The 16,048-nt window shown below is 45.4% G+C and overlaps 4 protein-coding genes across 4 annotated transcripts; 3 read left to right on the forward strand and 1 right to left on the reverse strand.

Moving 5' to 3' along the window:
* Nucleotides 1-4,609: 4,609 nt before the first annotated feature.
* Nucleotides 4,610-4,969, forward strand: TREMEDRAFT_58513 (uncharacterized protein; the record flags this gene model as incomplete). The annotated part of the gene is made up of 1 exon (XM_007001234.1): nt 4,610-4,969. One exon carries the CDS (start codon nt 4,610-4,612, stop codon nt 4,967-4,969), a length of 360 nt encoding a protein of 119 aa, XP_007001296.1.
* Nucleotides 4,970-5,744: 775 nt separating this feature from the next.
* Nucleotides 5,745-6,125, forward strand: TREMEDRAFT_58514 (uncharacterized protein; the record flags this gene model as incomplete). Its single annotated transcript, XM_007001235.1, has 1 exon — nt 5,745-6,125. One exon carries the CDS (start codon nt 5,745-5,747, stop codon nt 6,123-6,125), a length of 381 nt encoding a protein of 126 aa, XP_007001297.1.
* Nucleotides 6,126-6,931: 806 nt separating this feature from the next.
* TREMEDRAFT_58515 (uncharacterized protein) lies at nt 6,932-8,592 on the forward strand (the record flags this gene model as incomplete). Its single annotated transcript, XM_007001236.1, has 5 exons — nt 6,932-7,034; nt 7,086-7,361; nt 7,410-7,470; nt 7,507-7,927; nt 8,020-8,592. The coding sequence occupies 5 exons, from the start codon at nt 6,932-6,934 to the stop codon at nt 8,590-8,592; spliced, it is 1,434 nt and encodes a 477-aa protein (XP_007001298.1).
* A 5,384-nt stretch (nt 8,593-13,976) lies between these two features.
* TREMEDRAFT_26101 (uncharacterized protein) lies at nt 13,977-15,575 on the reverse strand (the record flags this gene model as incomplete). Its single annotated transcript, XM_007000652.1, has 1 exon — nt 13,977-15,575. A coding segment is annotated over one exon (1,599 nt), but the record flags the coding sequence as incomplete, so codon positions are not given.
* Nucleotides 15,576-16,048: the final 473 nt, after the last annotated feature.

Genomic DNA, 16,048 nt, shown 5'->3' on the forward strand with positions numbered 1-16,048 from the left:
CGGAACAGTGATCTTAACCACTGCGACAAAAACACCTATTAATCAGCGGTTAACCCTACCGCCAATCGCTGGTTGAAGACCCTTCCCCGACTTTCGCTCGACTTGTCACAGGCTTTGTGACACTGTCACCATCATCATTTCGTCTCCTCCCAGCTGACCGCCGCTCAACAAACAGCTAACTACGCCGTAGTTCTCCATGTGGCGGGGTTGTTGTGACTAATACCCCTCCTAGGTTCTTGTCACTTTGCTGCAGTTGGTATCAGCAATTTGGGGTTGTGGTGGTTGATGATGGATCTGGGGTCGGTGAAAGGAGGGTCTGTTATGACACTGCATACAAGGAGGTATGATTGGTATTGTAGAGCATGACAAGGAGCATGATGTGGAATAGGAAAATGAAGCTTATCAGGGTCAGACAGAGATCAGGACATTAAGAGACTCGGTAAGGATTGGTCATTGCTTATTCAGCACAGGATTGGTCATTGCTGATTCAGCATGGGGATTAGTAGTGCTTACTCAGCTGCTTGATCAGCAATGACATCATTGCTTGATAAGCTGCTTATTCAGATGCTTATCAATCATGACGTTATTGATGATTCAGCAAGGTGGAGGTAGCCGGTTCATTTTGTAGTTCGGTAGGAACAGAGGTCTATATAGGAGCACTGAATTCACTCTTTTCCCTCTGTTGTAGTGAACCTGGCTGTCCCCTACATGAGGAGTAGTCCATAGTTCCCTTCCTCTCCCTTCTCCTTCTCACCCATCTGATACTTATTGTAGTTCCTCCCTAGCAAGAATCCTATTCCTCCTTTTCTCTTTCCGTAGACAAGTCGTCCTTCTTCTTAGAGGACTCCTAAACCGTAATAATCCCCGTACCGTCAAATATGGCGTAGCTGTTCCGTACTACGGGACCCCAATCATGTATATAAGCTGGGTCTGAGGGGGATCTCTTCCTCCATTGTCTTTCTTCTCCCATCCTCTTTTATCTCACTTCTTCTTCCCCTTCCTTCTTTCCCTCCTTTTCCCTCCATCCTCTCTCAGACCCTCTTTGGTTTCCTTGACACACTCTTTACTTACATCTACTGACCTTTGATCATTGCTGGCTAGTATTATCCACATCACAGAGTTCCGATTCAGTATCCAGCCCTACGGGTAGGTTACATTTATTTATTTGTGGTGATCCTCACAAGCAGGATCATTACATCTGTCAATGAATTCTCATAAGTTACTCTCATAAAACTTTGCCACTCACTCTACTCACCCCTTGTTATCTTAGTGACTTACGTCATAATGCATTCACCACTGAGGTGCTTGTCATCATCGTCCAATCCACTCTACGCTATCACTTTGTCTTCCGTCGCTGTAGTCCACTGAAGTTGGGTCTGGTCACTGCCTAGCTCTCAGTCATAACAGGGTCCATGATGGTGTTTGTCAGGGGATGTCACGATATAGTTTGTGACAGTCGCCCCCTCCTTAGGAGCAAATGTCCTTGTGAGCTTGATATGCCTGGTGTTGGTGGAGAAGACACTCAGTGGGTTACAGTATTGCTACTTTCCTTGTTGTCAACCAGCATTTCTCAAACCATGTTAACATCTGTTGGTCAAGGTACCTCTGGCTTTGGCCAAGTTTGCTGGTATTGCTTGTTGTTATCGGCCATAAACATGTTGTGTGTGAGACACTGGTTTTAATGTCCATTGGATTTTGTCAATGTTTGATTGTTGTCATGGTGTTTATTGTTGCTGAGACACCATCTTATGCAAGGTTGCCAGTGCCCTGACAACAGGCAGTCAAGTCAGTCATACTAAATACTCAGCACTTCAGCCCACTTCCCCTTGTTCCCCAGTACTATCTATCCATCAATTGTACTTCTTTCATCCATTTTATTTTTTTCTTTAACCTTACCAAATCCAACCGTTTTATATATTTCATGTCTTCTTGTCCTGAACTCGTTGTGCAGCCATTTTTTCTAGAGGCTCTTGCGGGTGCTGGTGTCATACATCACCTATCTGCCACTTGTCAAACTGCTTTTGCACAATCAGACACATGAAACACATACCCCTGAATACCTCCACCTCCACCTCCACATTTTGGAACCTTCCACCATTGCCTCTGTCACAAGATCCAACTAACTAGCATTGGCTCAATATAACAGTGCCCAATGTGACAGTGTTCAGGGCATCTAAAACCACTGTGACAAAAAGGGCTATCAATTGGTGGTTGACTCTACCACCAATCACTGGTTAAATACCCTTCCCCAACTTTCACTCAACTTGTCACATCCTTTGTGACATCATGCACTCTCTTGCAGTGTTGTGACTTTACGGCGTAAATACGAATGGTCGTAGAAACGCTGATGGAGACCTCCGTATTTACGTTGTAAATCGTAAAAACCGCCTTGTAAAAACCTACCAGCTGGGACAAGTTTTGGAGAGTTCAGGAGGTTTCAACCCCTTATTGTCACAATCGTCGTTTCTTCTCCTCTTCTGACCGACGGTCGACAAACCTCGGCTAACTACGTCGTAGTGGGGCGTCGATGTCTCACTAGGACAGGGTACTCGTAGGGGAACTACGGCTAACTATGCCGTAGTAATAGGTCGAGTGGTAAGTGATAAGGTGATCGTCGAATAACTGCGGCTAACCTCGCCGTAGTACGTCGAACTGCTCGGTGGTAGCTCTCCTTAACTCGGTGGTTGTAGCTACTGAATATATCGCTCGCTACTGACAACAATCAAGGATCGCTGAAGAAGTTCAGCGACCTGTAACCTATCTATACTACTCCTCACTTCTCATAGAACGTCCCTCAACTCCTGCACTGCCTCACGCTCAGTCCTCTTCGTTCAACCTCGCCGTACCTCGCCATATCCCCGAGATCCTACTCTACTCACTTCGACTAACTTCGCCTAACTTCCCCTGCTCTGCTACCCCTCGGTTCCCTTCCCCTAACTTCGCCGTAGTTCTCCGCTAGGCGGGGTTGTCGTGACAAATAATACCCTCTTGGTTCTCGTAACTTCGCCGTAGTCCGTCTCAGTGGTTCGAGTGGAGGTTGGTGATGATGAAAGGAAGGTCGGTGATGAGGAAAGGAGGGTCGGTGATGGCGGTTGTCAGGGATGTTACGACGTAGTTCGTGACACTTATCAACCCCAAAAAGGCAATACCTGGTGAATGTGGCTATCGTAAATACGACAGGTCCTCTGGAGCAGGCGTATTTACACCGTAAAATATGTCGTAAACGTAAAACGTATTTACGCCCGTAAAAAAAAGGTCCCAACACTGCTCTCTTGGGCCCCCAACAAGGGGACCCCGCTTAGGCCCCCACACTGGGAAGGGTACAACAGACCAAAAACTTACTCCAGGAGGGAGGTTTTCCAAGTAGGGCCTAGGTTACCCCCGGCGCCATCCGGGGAGTCAAACCAAGGATCCTACCTTTAACTGCTGAATAATCTGTCACAAGGACCAACTAACCAGCATTGGCTCGATATAACAGTGCCCAACGGAACAGTGATCTTAACCACTGCAAAGAAAAGGCCTATTAATTGGTGGTCAACTCTACTGCCAATCACTGGTTAAATACCCTTCTCCGACTTTCACTCAACTTGTCACATCCTGTCTGACATCCCCAAAGCCTTGTTCATCATGTCCAGAAGTCCCAAATGTGTCCTCCACTGTCCCTGCTCCTACAAAGACTCGTTCATGGTGTCCAGTAGTGCCAAAGACGTCCTCCACTGTCCCTGCTCATACGAAGACTTGTCCCTCCAAGTCAGCCAAATCACAGTCAGCCGCTTTGGTGACTCCGACAATGTTGCCTGTAGAGGAAATGTGTCACGAGAGCAACTAACCAGCATTGGGATGATATAACAGTGCCCTTCAGAGACAGTGGTCTAAATGTCGTGAATAGTGATAAGGAATTCTGACTCATGCTCAGATAAGTGATAAGGAAATATGACTCATGCCAGGAACTGTGATAAGGGATGATGGAAAATATTAGTCATGGTATTTAGCAGTTCAGCAGTGAGGCATTTACGTGATCGGCTGAAGCCTGGAAGGTTCAGCAGTTTAGCAGTGAGGCATTTATGTGATTGGCTGGACTTAGTTTCCCGTGGTGTGCTCACTTTGAGGCATTTACGTGATTGGCTAAAAAATCCCTCACACACTTTTTATTTAGTACACCTACTTTAGTTTTGAAGGGTATAAAAGGAGCACATCTCCCCCCTCTTTCTTCAGCAATGTATCTTCATCTTGGAGTTGAACTTCATCTTTGAAAGTCACCTAGTTGCTTCTAACCCAACACCTCAGTACCCTCAGTACCTAAGGCAGTCATCAAGCTCTACGAGCAAGAGACTAAAACCCTTCAGTACCCAAGGCAGTACTTTGCTACCGCAGTCTACCCGCAGGCGTGACACTAAACCATTGCGCTAAAAGGCCTATTAACCGCCGGTTAATGTCACAAGACCAACTAACCAGCATTGGGACAATATAACAGTGCCCTTCAGAGACAGTGGTCTAAACCATTGCGCTAAAAGGCCTATTAACCGGCGGTTACTGCAAACCGCCGGTCACTGGTTAAATACCCAACCCATCCAACTCTAACCAAACTGTCTTGTCACTTCGTGACAAAATGGCCGGTCATTGTTGTTCCTCCTTTACTTCAGCATTGGTGGAAGCACTACAGCCTGTATTTCACAGCAGTGCCAATTCTGTCATGAGGAATTCAGAGGATGCAGTGAGAGCTTCAAAAAGCTCTGCTGCTGATTTGGTCTTGGAAGATGCGATGGCAGAGGAGAGAGAGCAGAGGTATCTTGCCAGCTGTTGCAAGCATGGGGTGGATTATCCAGGCATGGCCAGACTCAATGGCTCTGTTCAAGATAGTGTCGGTATGCTGCTTTGCTGGCCCCCTCACCATCCGCATCCCCATGTCATGACAACCGCCAAATGGACTCCACGCTGTCTGATCCGGAAGTGTCACAAGACCAACTAACTGTCACGCCCGTCAATTAGGTTCTCTCTAACGTACTGACGGTCGACGAACCTCGGCTAACTTGACACTTCAGACTCGATGTCTCACCCAACCAGGAGGGTTCAGACTTCGAAAGGAGTGTAACTACAGCTTACTTTGATGTTGTTACTCTAACTAGGGTTTTTTTACTGATGGCAATGTATCTTGATTTAAATGTAGCTATCTCTATCAATCTTCCACTACTGACAACAATCAAGGATCGCTGAAGAACCTCAGCGATCTTCTCAGCTAATATTATCTACTCCTCCTAGACGTTCACCCAACCCTCTTGTGCTTAGACGTACTTCAACGCACTTCGTCCAACTTCCCCGAGTCCCCGGCCATCCTTCTCCTCCTTTGACTTACTCCGCCTAACATCGCCGCACTTCTGCTTCCATTGTCCCTACTCAGCCTAACTCCGTCTAGCTTCGCTGTAGTTGGTCTCAGGTGTCCTGAGTTAAGTGTAGGGTGGAGAGGTTAAGACGTGATAGGGGTTTTGATGGTCAAAGGAGGGTCATTGCTGGTGGAATAATTGAGGTGTCACGAGGTAGTTCGTGACACTAACCAGCATTGGGACGATATAACAGTCCAAATCGGAACAGTAATCTTGACCACTGCAACAAAAAGGCCTAATAATCGAAGGTCAATCGTTACCGTTGGTCGCTGGTTAAATACCCAAACCATCCTAACACTCTCCAAACTAACTTATCACGTCCTTTGTGACAGGAAGGGCCATCAAGCCTACTCTTTTGGAACTATGGAAGTGAAACAGCCGGGTATCAACCCCAAGAAACTGCCTACTTGGTGGTATCCATTCCCCATGAAGGCAAAGACGTTCCCGTACATGCAACAGAGTAGTGAACTTCTTGACACATTGACAGAGATATTCCATGTATTGCTACAACACGTCAAAGAAGTGCCAATGATCAGACAAGCAAGACCTTCTTTGGCAGTCGCACAGGGTATGTTTGCCAAAGAATGGGTTAGTATGGCTCTGGACAGATTTGGTGAGCAATCTGCCAACCGTCATATGAAAAGGCACAACCTCTCACTGAACTTTCCTGCATCTTTCATCCCAAACACCCTCTCTAACGATCATGCGTGTCACAAACGTCGGTTCTTCTTCTCTACTGACTGACGGTCGACAAACCTTGGCCAACTACGTTGTACTAGGGCGGTGGTGACTCACTGAGACAGGGTACTTGTTGGAGAACTATGGCTAATTGCGCCGTAGTAATACGTCAAGTGATAAATGATAAATGATAAGATGATCGTCAATGAACTGCCGCTAACTTCACCGTGGCACGTCGAACTGCTGAGTGATAGCTCTCCCTAACTCAAAGGATGTAGCTACCAAATATATCTCTCACTACTGACAACAGTCAAGGATCGCTGAAGAGTTCTGTGATCCGTAAACTATCTATACTTCTCCTCTCTTCTCATAAAACATCCCTCAACTCCTGCACAGCCTTGTGCTCAGTCCTCTTTGTCCAACTTCACAATTCCTCGCCATATCCCCGATGTCCTACTCCGCTCACTTTGCCGCACTTTGTCTTACTTCCTCCACCCTACCCTGCATCCCTTGGTTCCCTTCTCCTAACTTCTCCGTAGTTCTCCGCCAGGCGGGGTTGTTGTGACAAATGGTCCCTAGGTTCTCGTAACTTCGTTGTAGTTGGTCTCAGTGGTTCAGGATTGTGGTTGTTGGTGATGGATAGAGGTTTGGTGATGGTGAAAGGAGGGTCAATGATGGTGGCTGTCAGGGGATGTCACAATATGGCTTATGACAATGCCACAATACAAGGAGTGGCCTTTTACAGAGGAGGGCATTGAATGGCAAACCAATCTTTGCTTGGAGTATCTCTTTGAATTTTGCATGGCTATCAAGTGTGGTATGCCATTGGACACCGCTCTCCCAATTCAGCCATTTGTGGGTACGGATTTGACATGGCAGTAAATTATGCCATGTTCCTGCAAGATGTCAAAGTGCCAGTCCTTGACCGGTGGCTTTACACAACTTCTTTGTGGCCAAGGGGTGAAATGTTGTTTTGTCAGATGAATGATGAAATCATCAAGATGAGAAGTTGAGAGATGTCATCAGGTCAGGTGAAGGACAGAGACAGCGTACCTCCGCAAATTCTCTGCTGGATTGAGGATCAGTGTTTGGATTCCAGACCGGTAGATGAGAAGAACAGGATCACTTTCCTCTTTACGGTATTGACTGCATTGCGTCAGAGGGAGGTTGACTTGGTGCCGAAAGAAGTCAGGCAAGCCCGAGCAGCCAGATCATACCATACTCAAATGAACAATCTTGCCACACGGAGTGATGCAGAGATCCTAGAAGATGCTTGGTGTGAACAAGTTGCCCAAATAGAACGTCAGAGACGAGCCCCTTGAATCCTTCAACCCAATGATGAACCTCGAGGTCCAGAAGCAAGGCTTCATGGGTTGAAAGCACTCAGCAAGATCACACCCAAGACAAAGGTGTAAGCAGTAAATACCACACTCAAAACTCTGAAGAGACATACCACCAAACGTGAGGAGTGCCTCGAGACCGGTGCAGCAGCCGATACAGTGATCTGTGCTATGCTACAAGAAGATGGAGGATTTTTCCGTTGGTACAATGTTGATTTGGACGGCATAGGTGCAACCTCAGCCAATACGAGGACCAATGGGCTGCTGGATCAGATGTTCACTGAGGCTCAGTTGGACTATGTGTCAAGCGCTGGACCTGCCGGCTATTACGCCATCGAGATGTGGTGGTGCCATTTGGGATGGCTCTATGCTCGTTCGACCTGTCAGAGGTCATCAGTCTGTTCTACTGTGGATTCTCAGTTCTCTTTGAGTAACTCCAAAGTCCAACTCAAATTGACCAATGGATTGTGCTTGTTGTGTAAGGAGACAATCTTGGGGAGCGGGACGGAGCCACAATGCAGACCTGTAGTGGGATGGACAACCCTTTGAGAGTTTAAGGTTTCTAAAAGAGTGCTGGGCCGTCTCCTGCTATGAAAGTACCCAAGCTCACTCATTGAAAGGAGAAAACTGTTGGACTGGCCTATCACACTGGTGTCAGCCGCAGGGCCAGCACTGGTGGTGATAATGCGCCTGTATGCCTCACAATAGCCGCGGATAACAGAAGAGGTGCCCCATTCCACCTTGATTTAGAACAACTGCCTCCTCCGACTGTCAGTGCATTGTTTCCGAACCAAAAACGTAGACAAGCCAAACAAGTGATGCACAACAAACGGAATAAAGCCGCTGCAACCAACGAATCTGATGCTCATCTTGATCAGGACAAAGCAGACCTGTCACTCAAAAGCATGGACCCAATTTGTGAAAGCTCACAGGGATTAGACATTGAGGAAATGCCAAAGAGGAGACACATCATTGAAGGTATGCTGCTTGAATTATGTCAACCATCTGAGCCTCCGATACTCAAAAGCTCAACTGAATCGGCCAACGAGGAGGTTTTGCCTAGAAAAAAAGCAAAGAAGGAGGTCAATAGTGGAAACATATCCGCCCAGTTGCCAGATGTCCAATATATCTTGAGCAATGACAATTTTAGCAGTATACTTTTATCATCTCCTCTGGTATCCACAGCTTTGTGACCTGCAAACAAGAGCTCAGGACGTCTCTTCCCCGAGTTGTTAAACCTCTAGCTCTGTGTTCACCCCCGGAATCAAAGACACATATTATTCGGCAACGACGGAAGAAATTCCCAGCTCAATCCACGACTCTGTTGAAGGATCCGGATGGAATGCTATCCATGGGGACACACCATCATTGCCAAACCGACCCAACTGATAGGTGTGAACTGGGGAAGAAAGGTAACACTACATGACACATTTCCTAAGCCGTTAAAGGAGCAATGCTGATTGTTGCAGAACCCTCTCACAAAATCATCTCGGCGTTCATCTGGTATACTTTGATGCTACTTCTCTGGCTACTGTGTTAGCTGATTTACTCTAATGTCACCTTTTGTAGGTATTGTACATGGACAATGATGCACTTCCCGTCTGAACTTTTTCTTAAAAAAAAAACAAGTCCCAAAGGATGTGACAAGTCGAGCAAAAGTTGGGGAAGGGTATTTAACCAGCAATCAGTGGTAGGGTTAACCACAGATTAATAGGCCTTTTTGTTGCAGTGGTTCAGATCACTGTTCCGTTGGGCACTGTTATATCGAGCCAATGCTGATTAGTTGGTCCTTGTGAAACGACTGTTGGTCAGCAGGGGAGAGGAAGTGAGGTTTGTGACAGTATCAAGGATTGCTGTTACCAACAACCCGTACAAACCTTGGAGGAGTTTGAGATTATATGGAACCAGGAAGAAGAGTTACAAGAAGTATGAGTAGACCAGGAGAAACAGCAGAAGAGATGGGGAGAAAAATGTTGGAGAAGTTAAGACAAAGCTTGGGACAATGGCCTGGCGCAATTGATACTCCCAAAGGCTCAACACAAGGAGATGAGTTCTATCTGTCAGATGTAGAAGTAGAATGCATAAAGAGTACAATATTGACAGAGGTTAGATATGAGACGAGGGAATACGCGGAAATAGCAAAACCACTCCAATGTGGCAGTTACCAATTGCACCATTTCCGACACCCACACTCAAGCGGATCTGCCACATACCCCTAATGACACTCTCAGTCTATCAAATGTATCTGAAGGAAGAGCTCTTGTCAATAAGTCGGCCATATTCTCTGCTGAGGGAATATGTGACAGAGCGACAGTGTTGTCTTCAACCTTCTCCCGAATATAATGATGTCGCAGGTCAATATGTTTTGTCTTGTTATGATGAACTGGATTCTTGGCAAGAGCTATAGTTCCCGCATTATCATTGAGAAGTTTCAAAGGTTCTTGACCAAGTCCAAGTCCCAAATCATCCAAAAGTTGTCTTAACCATACAGCTTGGCGTGTAGCATCTGAAGCTGCCATGTATTCCGCTTCTGTTGTTGAAAGCGCAACTGTAGGTTGTCTCCTACTTTTCCAAGCAACAACTCCACCATAAACTTTAAAGACATATCCAGTAGTTGATCTTCTAGTGTCCAAATCTCCTCCCCAATCTGCATCTGCATAACCCAAAGCAATGCGATTGCTATTCTCTTTGTTGAAGGTGAGACAAAGATCAGAAGTACCACGGATATGACGAAGTAGGTGTTTGACCGCTTTCCAATGTGAGTCATTCCATTTACTGAGAAATCTAGATAAGAGACTTGCTGGAAAAGCAAGATCAGGCCGAGTAATGGTTGAAGCATAAAGGATTGCCCCCATTGCTTGGGCATATGGGTAGTGTTTTGCTTCATCGTGTTCTTGATCTGTTGCAGGGATTGGACGAAATCCAGAAGGTAGAGGAGTTTTTGCTGTCGGAAATTCAGCAATCGGGTAACTGCCACATTGGAGTGCTATCGCTATTTGCGCGTATTCCCTCATCTCATATCTGACCTCTGTCAATATTGTACTCTTCATGCATTCTACTTTCTACATCTGACAGGTTATGAGCCTGAATCATCTCTTTAAGACGTTCTATCACTTCTTTAGGACTCTATCTAATCGCTCCCGACACCCCTGAGGTCCCTCCAGCATCAGTAGAATCAGTAGAATCATCACCGGTCAAAATTTTCATTTCCACTCCTCCTCCTTTCGCTTGAAATTGATAACTTTTGCTTTCGCTCTGTCTCTCCCAATACTGCTCCAATCTTCGATATCTCTTCGAATCCGAACTCGCCATCGCCGCATCGACTACCACCGTCATTGACAGCTCACCAACATTGCCGTGTAGCACGTTACAGGACAAGTCAAAATTTTATCGCCATTTCCTTCTCTCATTTTTGAGGAAACGCCTTTTCACACAGGTCAGCGAGTTCTTTACAGAACGTTACGCTCTTGGGATCATCTGGAAGGGGACAGTTGGGACTTTCTGGTGCAGAAGTAGAATTTGGTTTTGGATAAACGGTCACAGAGTGAGAAGGAAAACAGTTTGAAGCAAAATTCTGTAAGAACATTATCACCTTTCAATCCTTCTTTCCTCTTTTTCGCTACCATTTCACCAATATCACACTGTTCCCAGCACTCTTTACATTTCCGAAGTTGCCACACACTGCCTTATCATCTCCATCGAACAGATTCATTGCTTGGAATCTGCTTTCGCTCTCTCTCCCCCAATACAGCTCCGATTCTCAATATCTCTTCGGATTTGAACTCGCCACTACTCGATTGATCACCGTGGCACTTGAGAGCTCACCAGGATCGACTATTAGAACGATACAAGAGCAGAAAATTTTTATCTCCATCCCACTCAATGAGTTTCTCAAAATTGCTATTTCCACACATCTCAGCAGGTTCTTCTCAAAACGTAACACTCTTGGAATCATTTGAAAGAGGAGAGTTAGAACTATACAGAGCAGAAGAGAAATCCGGTTTTGGACAGACGGTCAAGGATTGAGAAGGACAAACACCTTAGGGCGAAATTTGGAAAATTTTGTAAGAACAATATACCCCTCCTGTCAGATGTAGAAGTAGAATGCATGAAGAGTACAATATTGACAGAGGTCAGATATGAGACGAGGGCATACGCGGAAATAGCGATAGCGCTCCAATGTGGCAGTTACCCGATTGCTGAATTTCCGACACCTCCTTGGTCTCTGACAATCAATTTTCCTTCTCATTCCATCAATTTCGCTTCATTCTCATCGCTCTCTACATTTCTGGAATCGTCACACGACACTCTATCCCCTGCCAAAATCAGATCCGAATTTCGTTGAACGGTTGAACCAGTAGATTTAAAACATCAAATCCGAGATTTACAACATTTCCTTACCTAAATCGTCTAAATCGACATTCTCTCCCCATCTCCTCAATTCTATCTCATCTGTCCCGCTCTGAGTTGTACCTAGACAATTGCACCGCGTTCTTTCTAGATCTGAAATCAAATCGAAATTTCGTCGGACCATTATCTCAGAATATCAAAAATAAAATTAAATCTCCGAGCAAACCATTCCTTCTCTTTCACCTCGTTCCTCTTATTCCTCAAATCCACGCTTTACGGCAAGCCTCTGGTATCGATCGACGCTCTCGGCTGGGAGTGAAGGCAAGTCCTGCAGAAGCGCAGGTGAAAAGTCGAAATCACTTCCACACTTTCGCTTTTTCTCTCATTCGTTTACAATACTCTCTTCTTCCTCCTAAAACCGGACCTGTTTTATTGTGGGAGGTGCATCGTGTATTGCTTTAGATACAGCAGTGTAGGCAAATCTGGACACCCCAGTGGTGCGCCTCTGAGTCCTAGGACATACCAAGCGCGCCTCGCAATCAGCTGAGTCACTCTGAGAGTCTGTTCTTTGTTGTTTGAACTTCACTGATTTTACATTTTGCAAAATATCGCTTTTTCCATTATCTCAACCAATACTCCACCTCCAGTCCTCTTACGTCTCCCACACATCCGCTACCATTGCGTTCATCACCACCCTCGATCGCAGCATCGTAGCATCAGTCGTTTCGAAGTTATCTGGACTTGGTAAATTTGACACCACAATCCAAATTTAAAATCGCAAAAGTCGTCTTTCTCGTTTTACTTGGTCCACTTCAAACCGACTGGGCTGGATTTTACTACACCTGTAGTAACACATTGCGTCTACCACCACATCCAAAATCAGCTCCGTTCCTTCATTCCTTATCGAGATATTCGATCTCGAAAAATGTCCGACTCATCTGACACCGAAGTAAAAGTGAAAATTGTAAAATTGCGAGGAAGCGAGAATTATGCGCAATGGGAAGCTCATGTCGCTACCACACTTATGGGCAAAGGATTACTACCGTATATCGACGCCGAACCGCCATCTAAAGACTTGAAAGATAAGGAAAACATCAAAGATCGTCTGAAAAGCGCAAAAGCGTATTCGATAATCTTTCAATCGCTTGCAGAAACAATCTCATCAGCTTTGACATCCGATGTGAAAGGCTGGAAATCGCCAAATCCGAAATTGCTTTGGGAGGAGATTAATAAACAGTATTCTGCAGCTGTTGGAGCTAGACAGGCTGCGCTGTTTCAAGAAATGGCTCAAAAAACAATTTTAGAGGGGAAGGATCCCATGCCTGCGCTTGCAGCACAGCGCAGTGCACATGCACAGTTAAATTCGGCTGGGGAGAATGTCACAATCGTCGTTTCTTCTCTTCTACTGACCGACGGTCGACAAACCTCGGCTAACTACGTCGTAGTGGGGCGTCGATGTCTCACTAGGACAGGGTACTCGTCGGGGAACTACAGTTAACTACGGCGTAGTGATAGGTCGAGTGGTAAGTGATAAGATGATCGTCGATGAACTGCGGCTAACTTTGCCGTAGTACGTCGAACTGCTCGGTGGTAACTCTCCTTAACTCAATGGTTGTAGCTACTGAATATATCGCTCGCTACTGACAACAATCAAGGATCGCTGAAGAAGTTCAGCGATCTGTAACCTATCTATACTACTCCTCACTTCTCATAGAACGTCCCTCAACTCCTGCACTGCCTCACGCTCAGTCCTCTTTGTTCAACTTCGCCGTACCTCGCCATATCCCCGATGTCCTACTCCACTCACTTCGACTAACTTCGCCTAACTTCCCCTGCTCTGCTCTCCTTCGGTTTCCTTCCCCTAACTTCGCCGTAGTTCTCCGCTAGGCGGGGTTATCGTGACAAATAATACCCTCTTGGTTCTCGTAACTTCGCGGTAGTCCGTCTCAGTGGTTCAAGTGGAGGTTGGTGATGGTGAAAGGAAGGTCGATGATGGTGAAAGGAGGGTCGGTGATGGCAGTTGTCAGGGATGTTACAACGTAGTTCGTGACAGAGAACTTGTCAGACAAAATGCTAGCTTATGCTATGAAATTGTGTCAGATGTAGAAGTAGAATGCATAAAGAGTACAATATTGACAGAGGTCAGATATGAGACGAGGGAATACGCGGAAATATAGAAGCGCTCCAATGTGGCAGTTACCGATTGCTCTATTTCCGACACCCCCACTCAAGCGGATCTGCCACATACCCCTAATAACTCCCTCAACCTATCAAATGTGTCAGAGGGTAAGGCCTTTGTCAACAGGTCTGCAATGTTCTCAGCTGAGGGAACATGTCCAAGAGATACTGTATTGTCCTCAACTTTCTCACGGATGTAATGATGTCGCAAGTCAATATGTTTTGTCTTGTTATGATGAACTGGATTCTTGGCCAGAGCAATAGTTTCCGCATTATCGTTTAGAAGTTTCAGAGGTTCTTCACCAAGTCCAAGTCCCAAATCATCCAGAAGTTGTCTCAACCACACCGCTTGTCTTGTAGCATCTGAAGATGCCATGTATTCAGCTTCTGTTGTTGATAGAGCAACTGTAGGTTGTCTTCTACTTTTCCAAGCAACGACTCCACCATAGACTTTGAAGACATAGCCAGTTGTAGATCTTCTGGTGTCCAAATCTCCTCCCCAATCCGCATCCGCATAACCTAGAGCAATTCTACTGCTGTTCTCTTTGTTAAAGGTAAGACAGAGGTCGGATGTACCACGGATGTAACGAAGTAGGTGTTTAACGGCTTTCCAGTGTGAGTCATTCCATTTACTGAGGAATCTAGATAAAAGACTTGCAGGAAATGCAAGGTCTGGTCGAGTTATCGTAGAAGCATAAAGAATAGCCCCCACTGCTTGCGCATACGGGTAGTGTTTTGCTTCTTCATGTTCTTGATCAGTTGCAGGGATTGGACGAAATCCAGAAGGTAGAGGAGTTTTTGCAGGATTGCAATCTTTCAGGTCAAATCTTTCAAGAAGTGATTCAAAGTAATGTTCTTGTGACATAAACAGTTTGTGATTTGTTCTATCACGATGAATGTTGAAACCAAGAAAGTATCCAACTGGACCAGAGTCTGAACACTCAAATTCTGAATTAAGTGCCGCTTTGAAGTTGTCCAACATAGTTCGATTGTTACATGCGATGAGTTGATCATCAACATGTACCGAGAGCATGAGAATATTATCTCCTTCACGCTTTGAATAGAAACAAGGATCCGCTTTTGTTGGAAGTAGTCCTTGGGATTGTAACCACTTGTCAAGTGCTTTGTTGAAACATCTTGGTGATTGTTTCAAACCATAAAGCGACTTGCGCAACCAAAGTACTTTGTTTGCTGGGATGTTGGATCCTTCTGGTGGTTGCATGTAGATTGTTTCTTCTAATTCCCCATTCAGGAATGCTGCTTTGATATCAACTTGGTCACATTCAAGATCAAAGTGGTTGACGATTGCTAGAAACACCTGAATTGAATCTTTGTGCGCAACAGCAGCAAAGAGTTCATTGTAATCCAATCCTTCCACTTGATTGTACCCTTTTGCGACAAAGCGAGCTTTATAAGTCGATGGGAGTCCAGTTTCTCCGTCTATCTTGCGGGTATACACCCATCTTCCCTTTAAAATGCGCATTTTTGGATCCAAGTCCACAACTTCCCAGACTTTGTACTTTGACATTTTTGCAAGTTCTTCATCCATGCTTTTTCTCCAACATTCCCATTCACCTGTATTTTGCGCTTCTCGATAGGAGTTGGGTAGATTTGTGGCTGCAAGTGCATGAGCTGCAAGACTGAATGATGTATCATCATCATGGAGGTTTAGTTCATCTGAACTTTCAGAGGAGGAAGAGGATTCTTCTTCTTGCAAATTCTGCGCAAATTGTCGTTGCGCAATTGCATTCTGACGTCTAGGATCTCTTTCAAGATTTCGTAAAAACTCTTGATTCTGTGCGTTTCTTTGCTCCTCAAGTTGCTCAAAGAGAGTTCGTATGCGCCCCAATGGCTGAGCTTCATTTCGGTTGATTTCGTCTTGTGGGTCTTGCGCAATGTCATTTTTAAGTTTTTCAACTCCAATTGAGATTGTTGTGAATTTTGAATTTGCTTTTTGAATATCTAAGTCCCTGCAGGACGGATTTGACTGATTTTTGCGGTGAATATCCGCCCCACTACCAATAACTTGTGGTGTAAGTTCTAGATCAGAAACCTCAGGGACTTCGGAGAAATCTGATTCTGTAGCGAAAATGACATCTCTTGTGATCCAAATTTTCTGGG

Source organism: Tremella mesenterica (genome assembly GCF_000271645.1).
Source record: "Tremella mesenterica DSM 1558 unplaced genomic scaffold TREMEscaffold_1, whole genome shotgun sequence".
NCBI classification, from domain to species: Eukaryota; Fungi; Basidiomycota; class Tremellomycetes; order Tremellales; family Tremellaceae; genus Tremella; species Tremella mesenterica.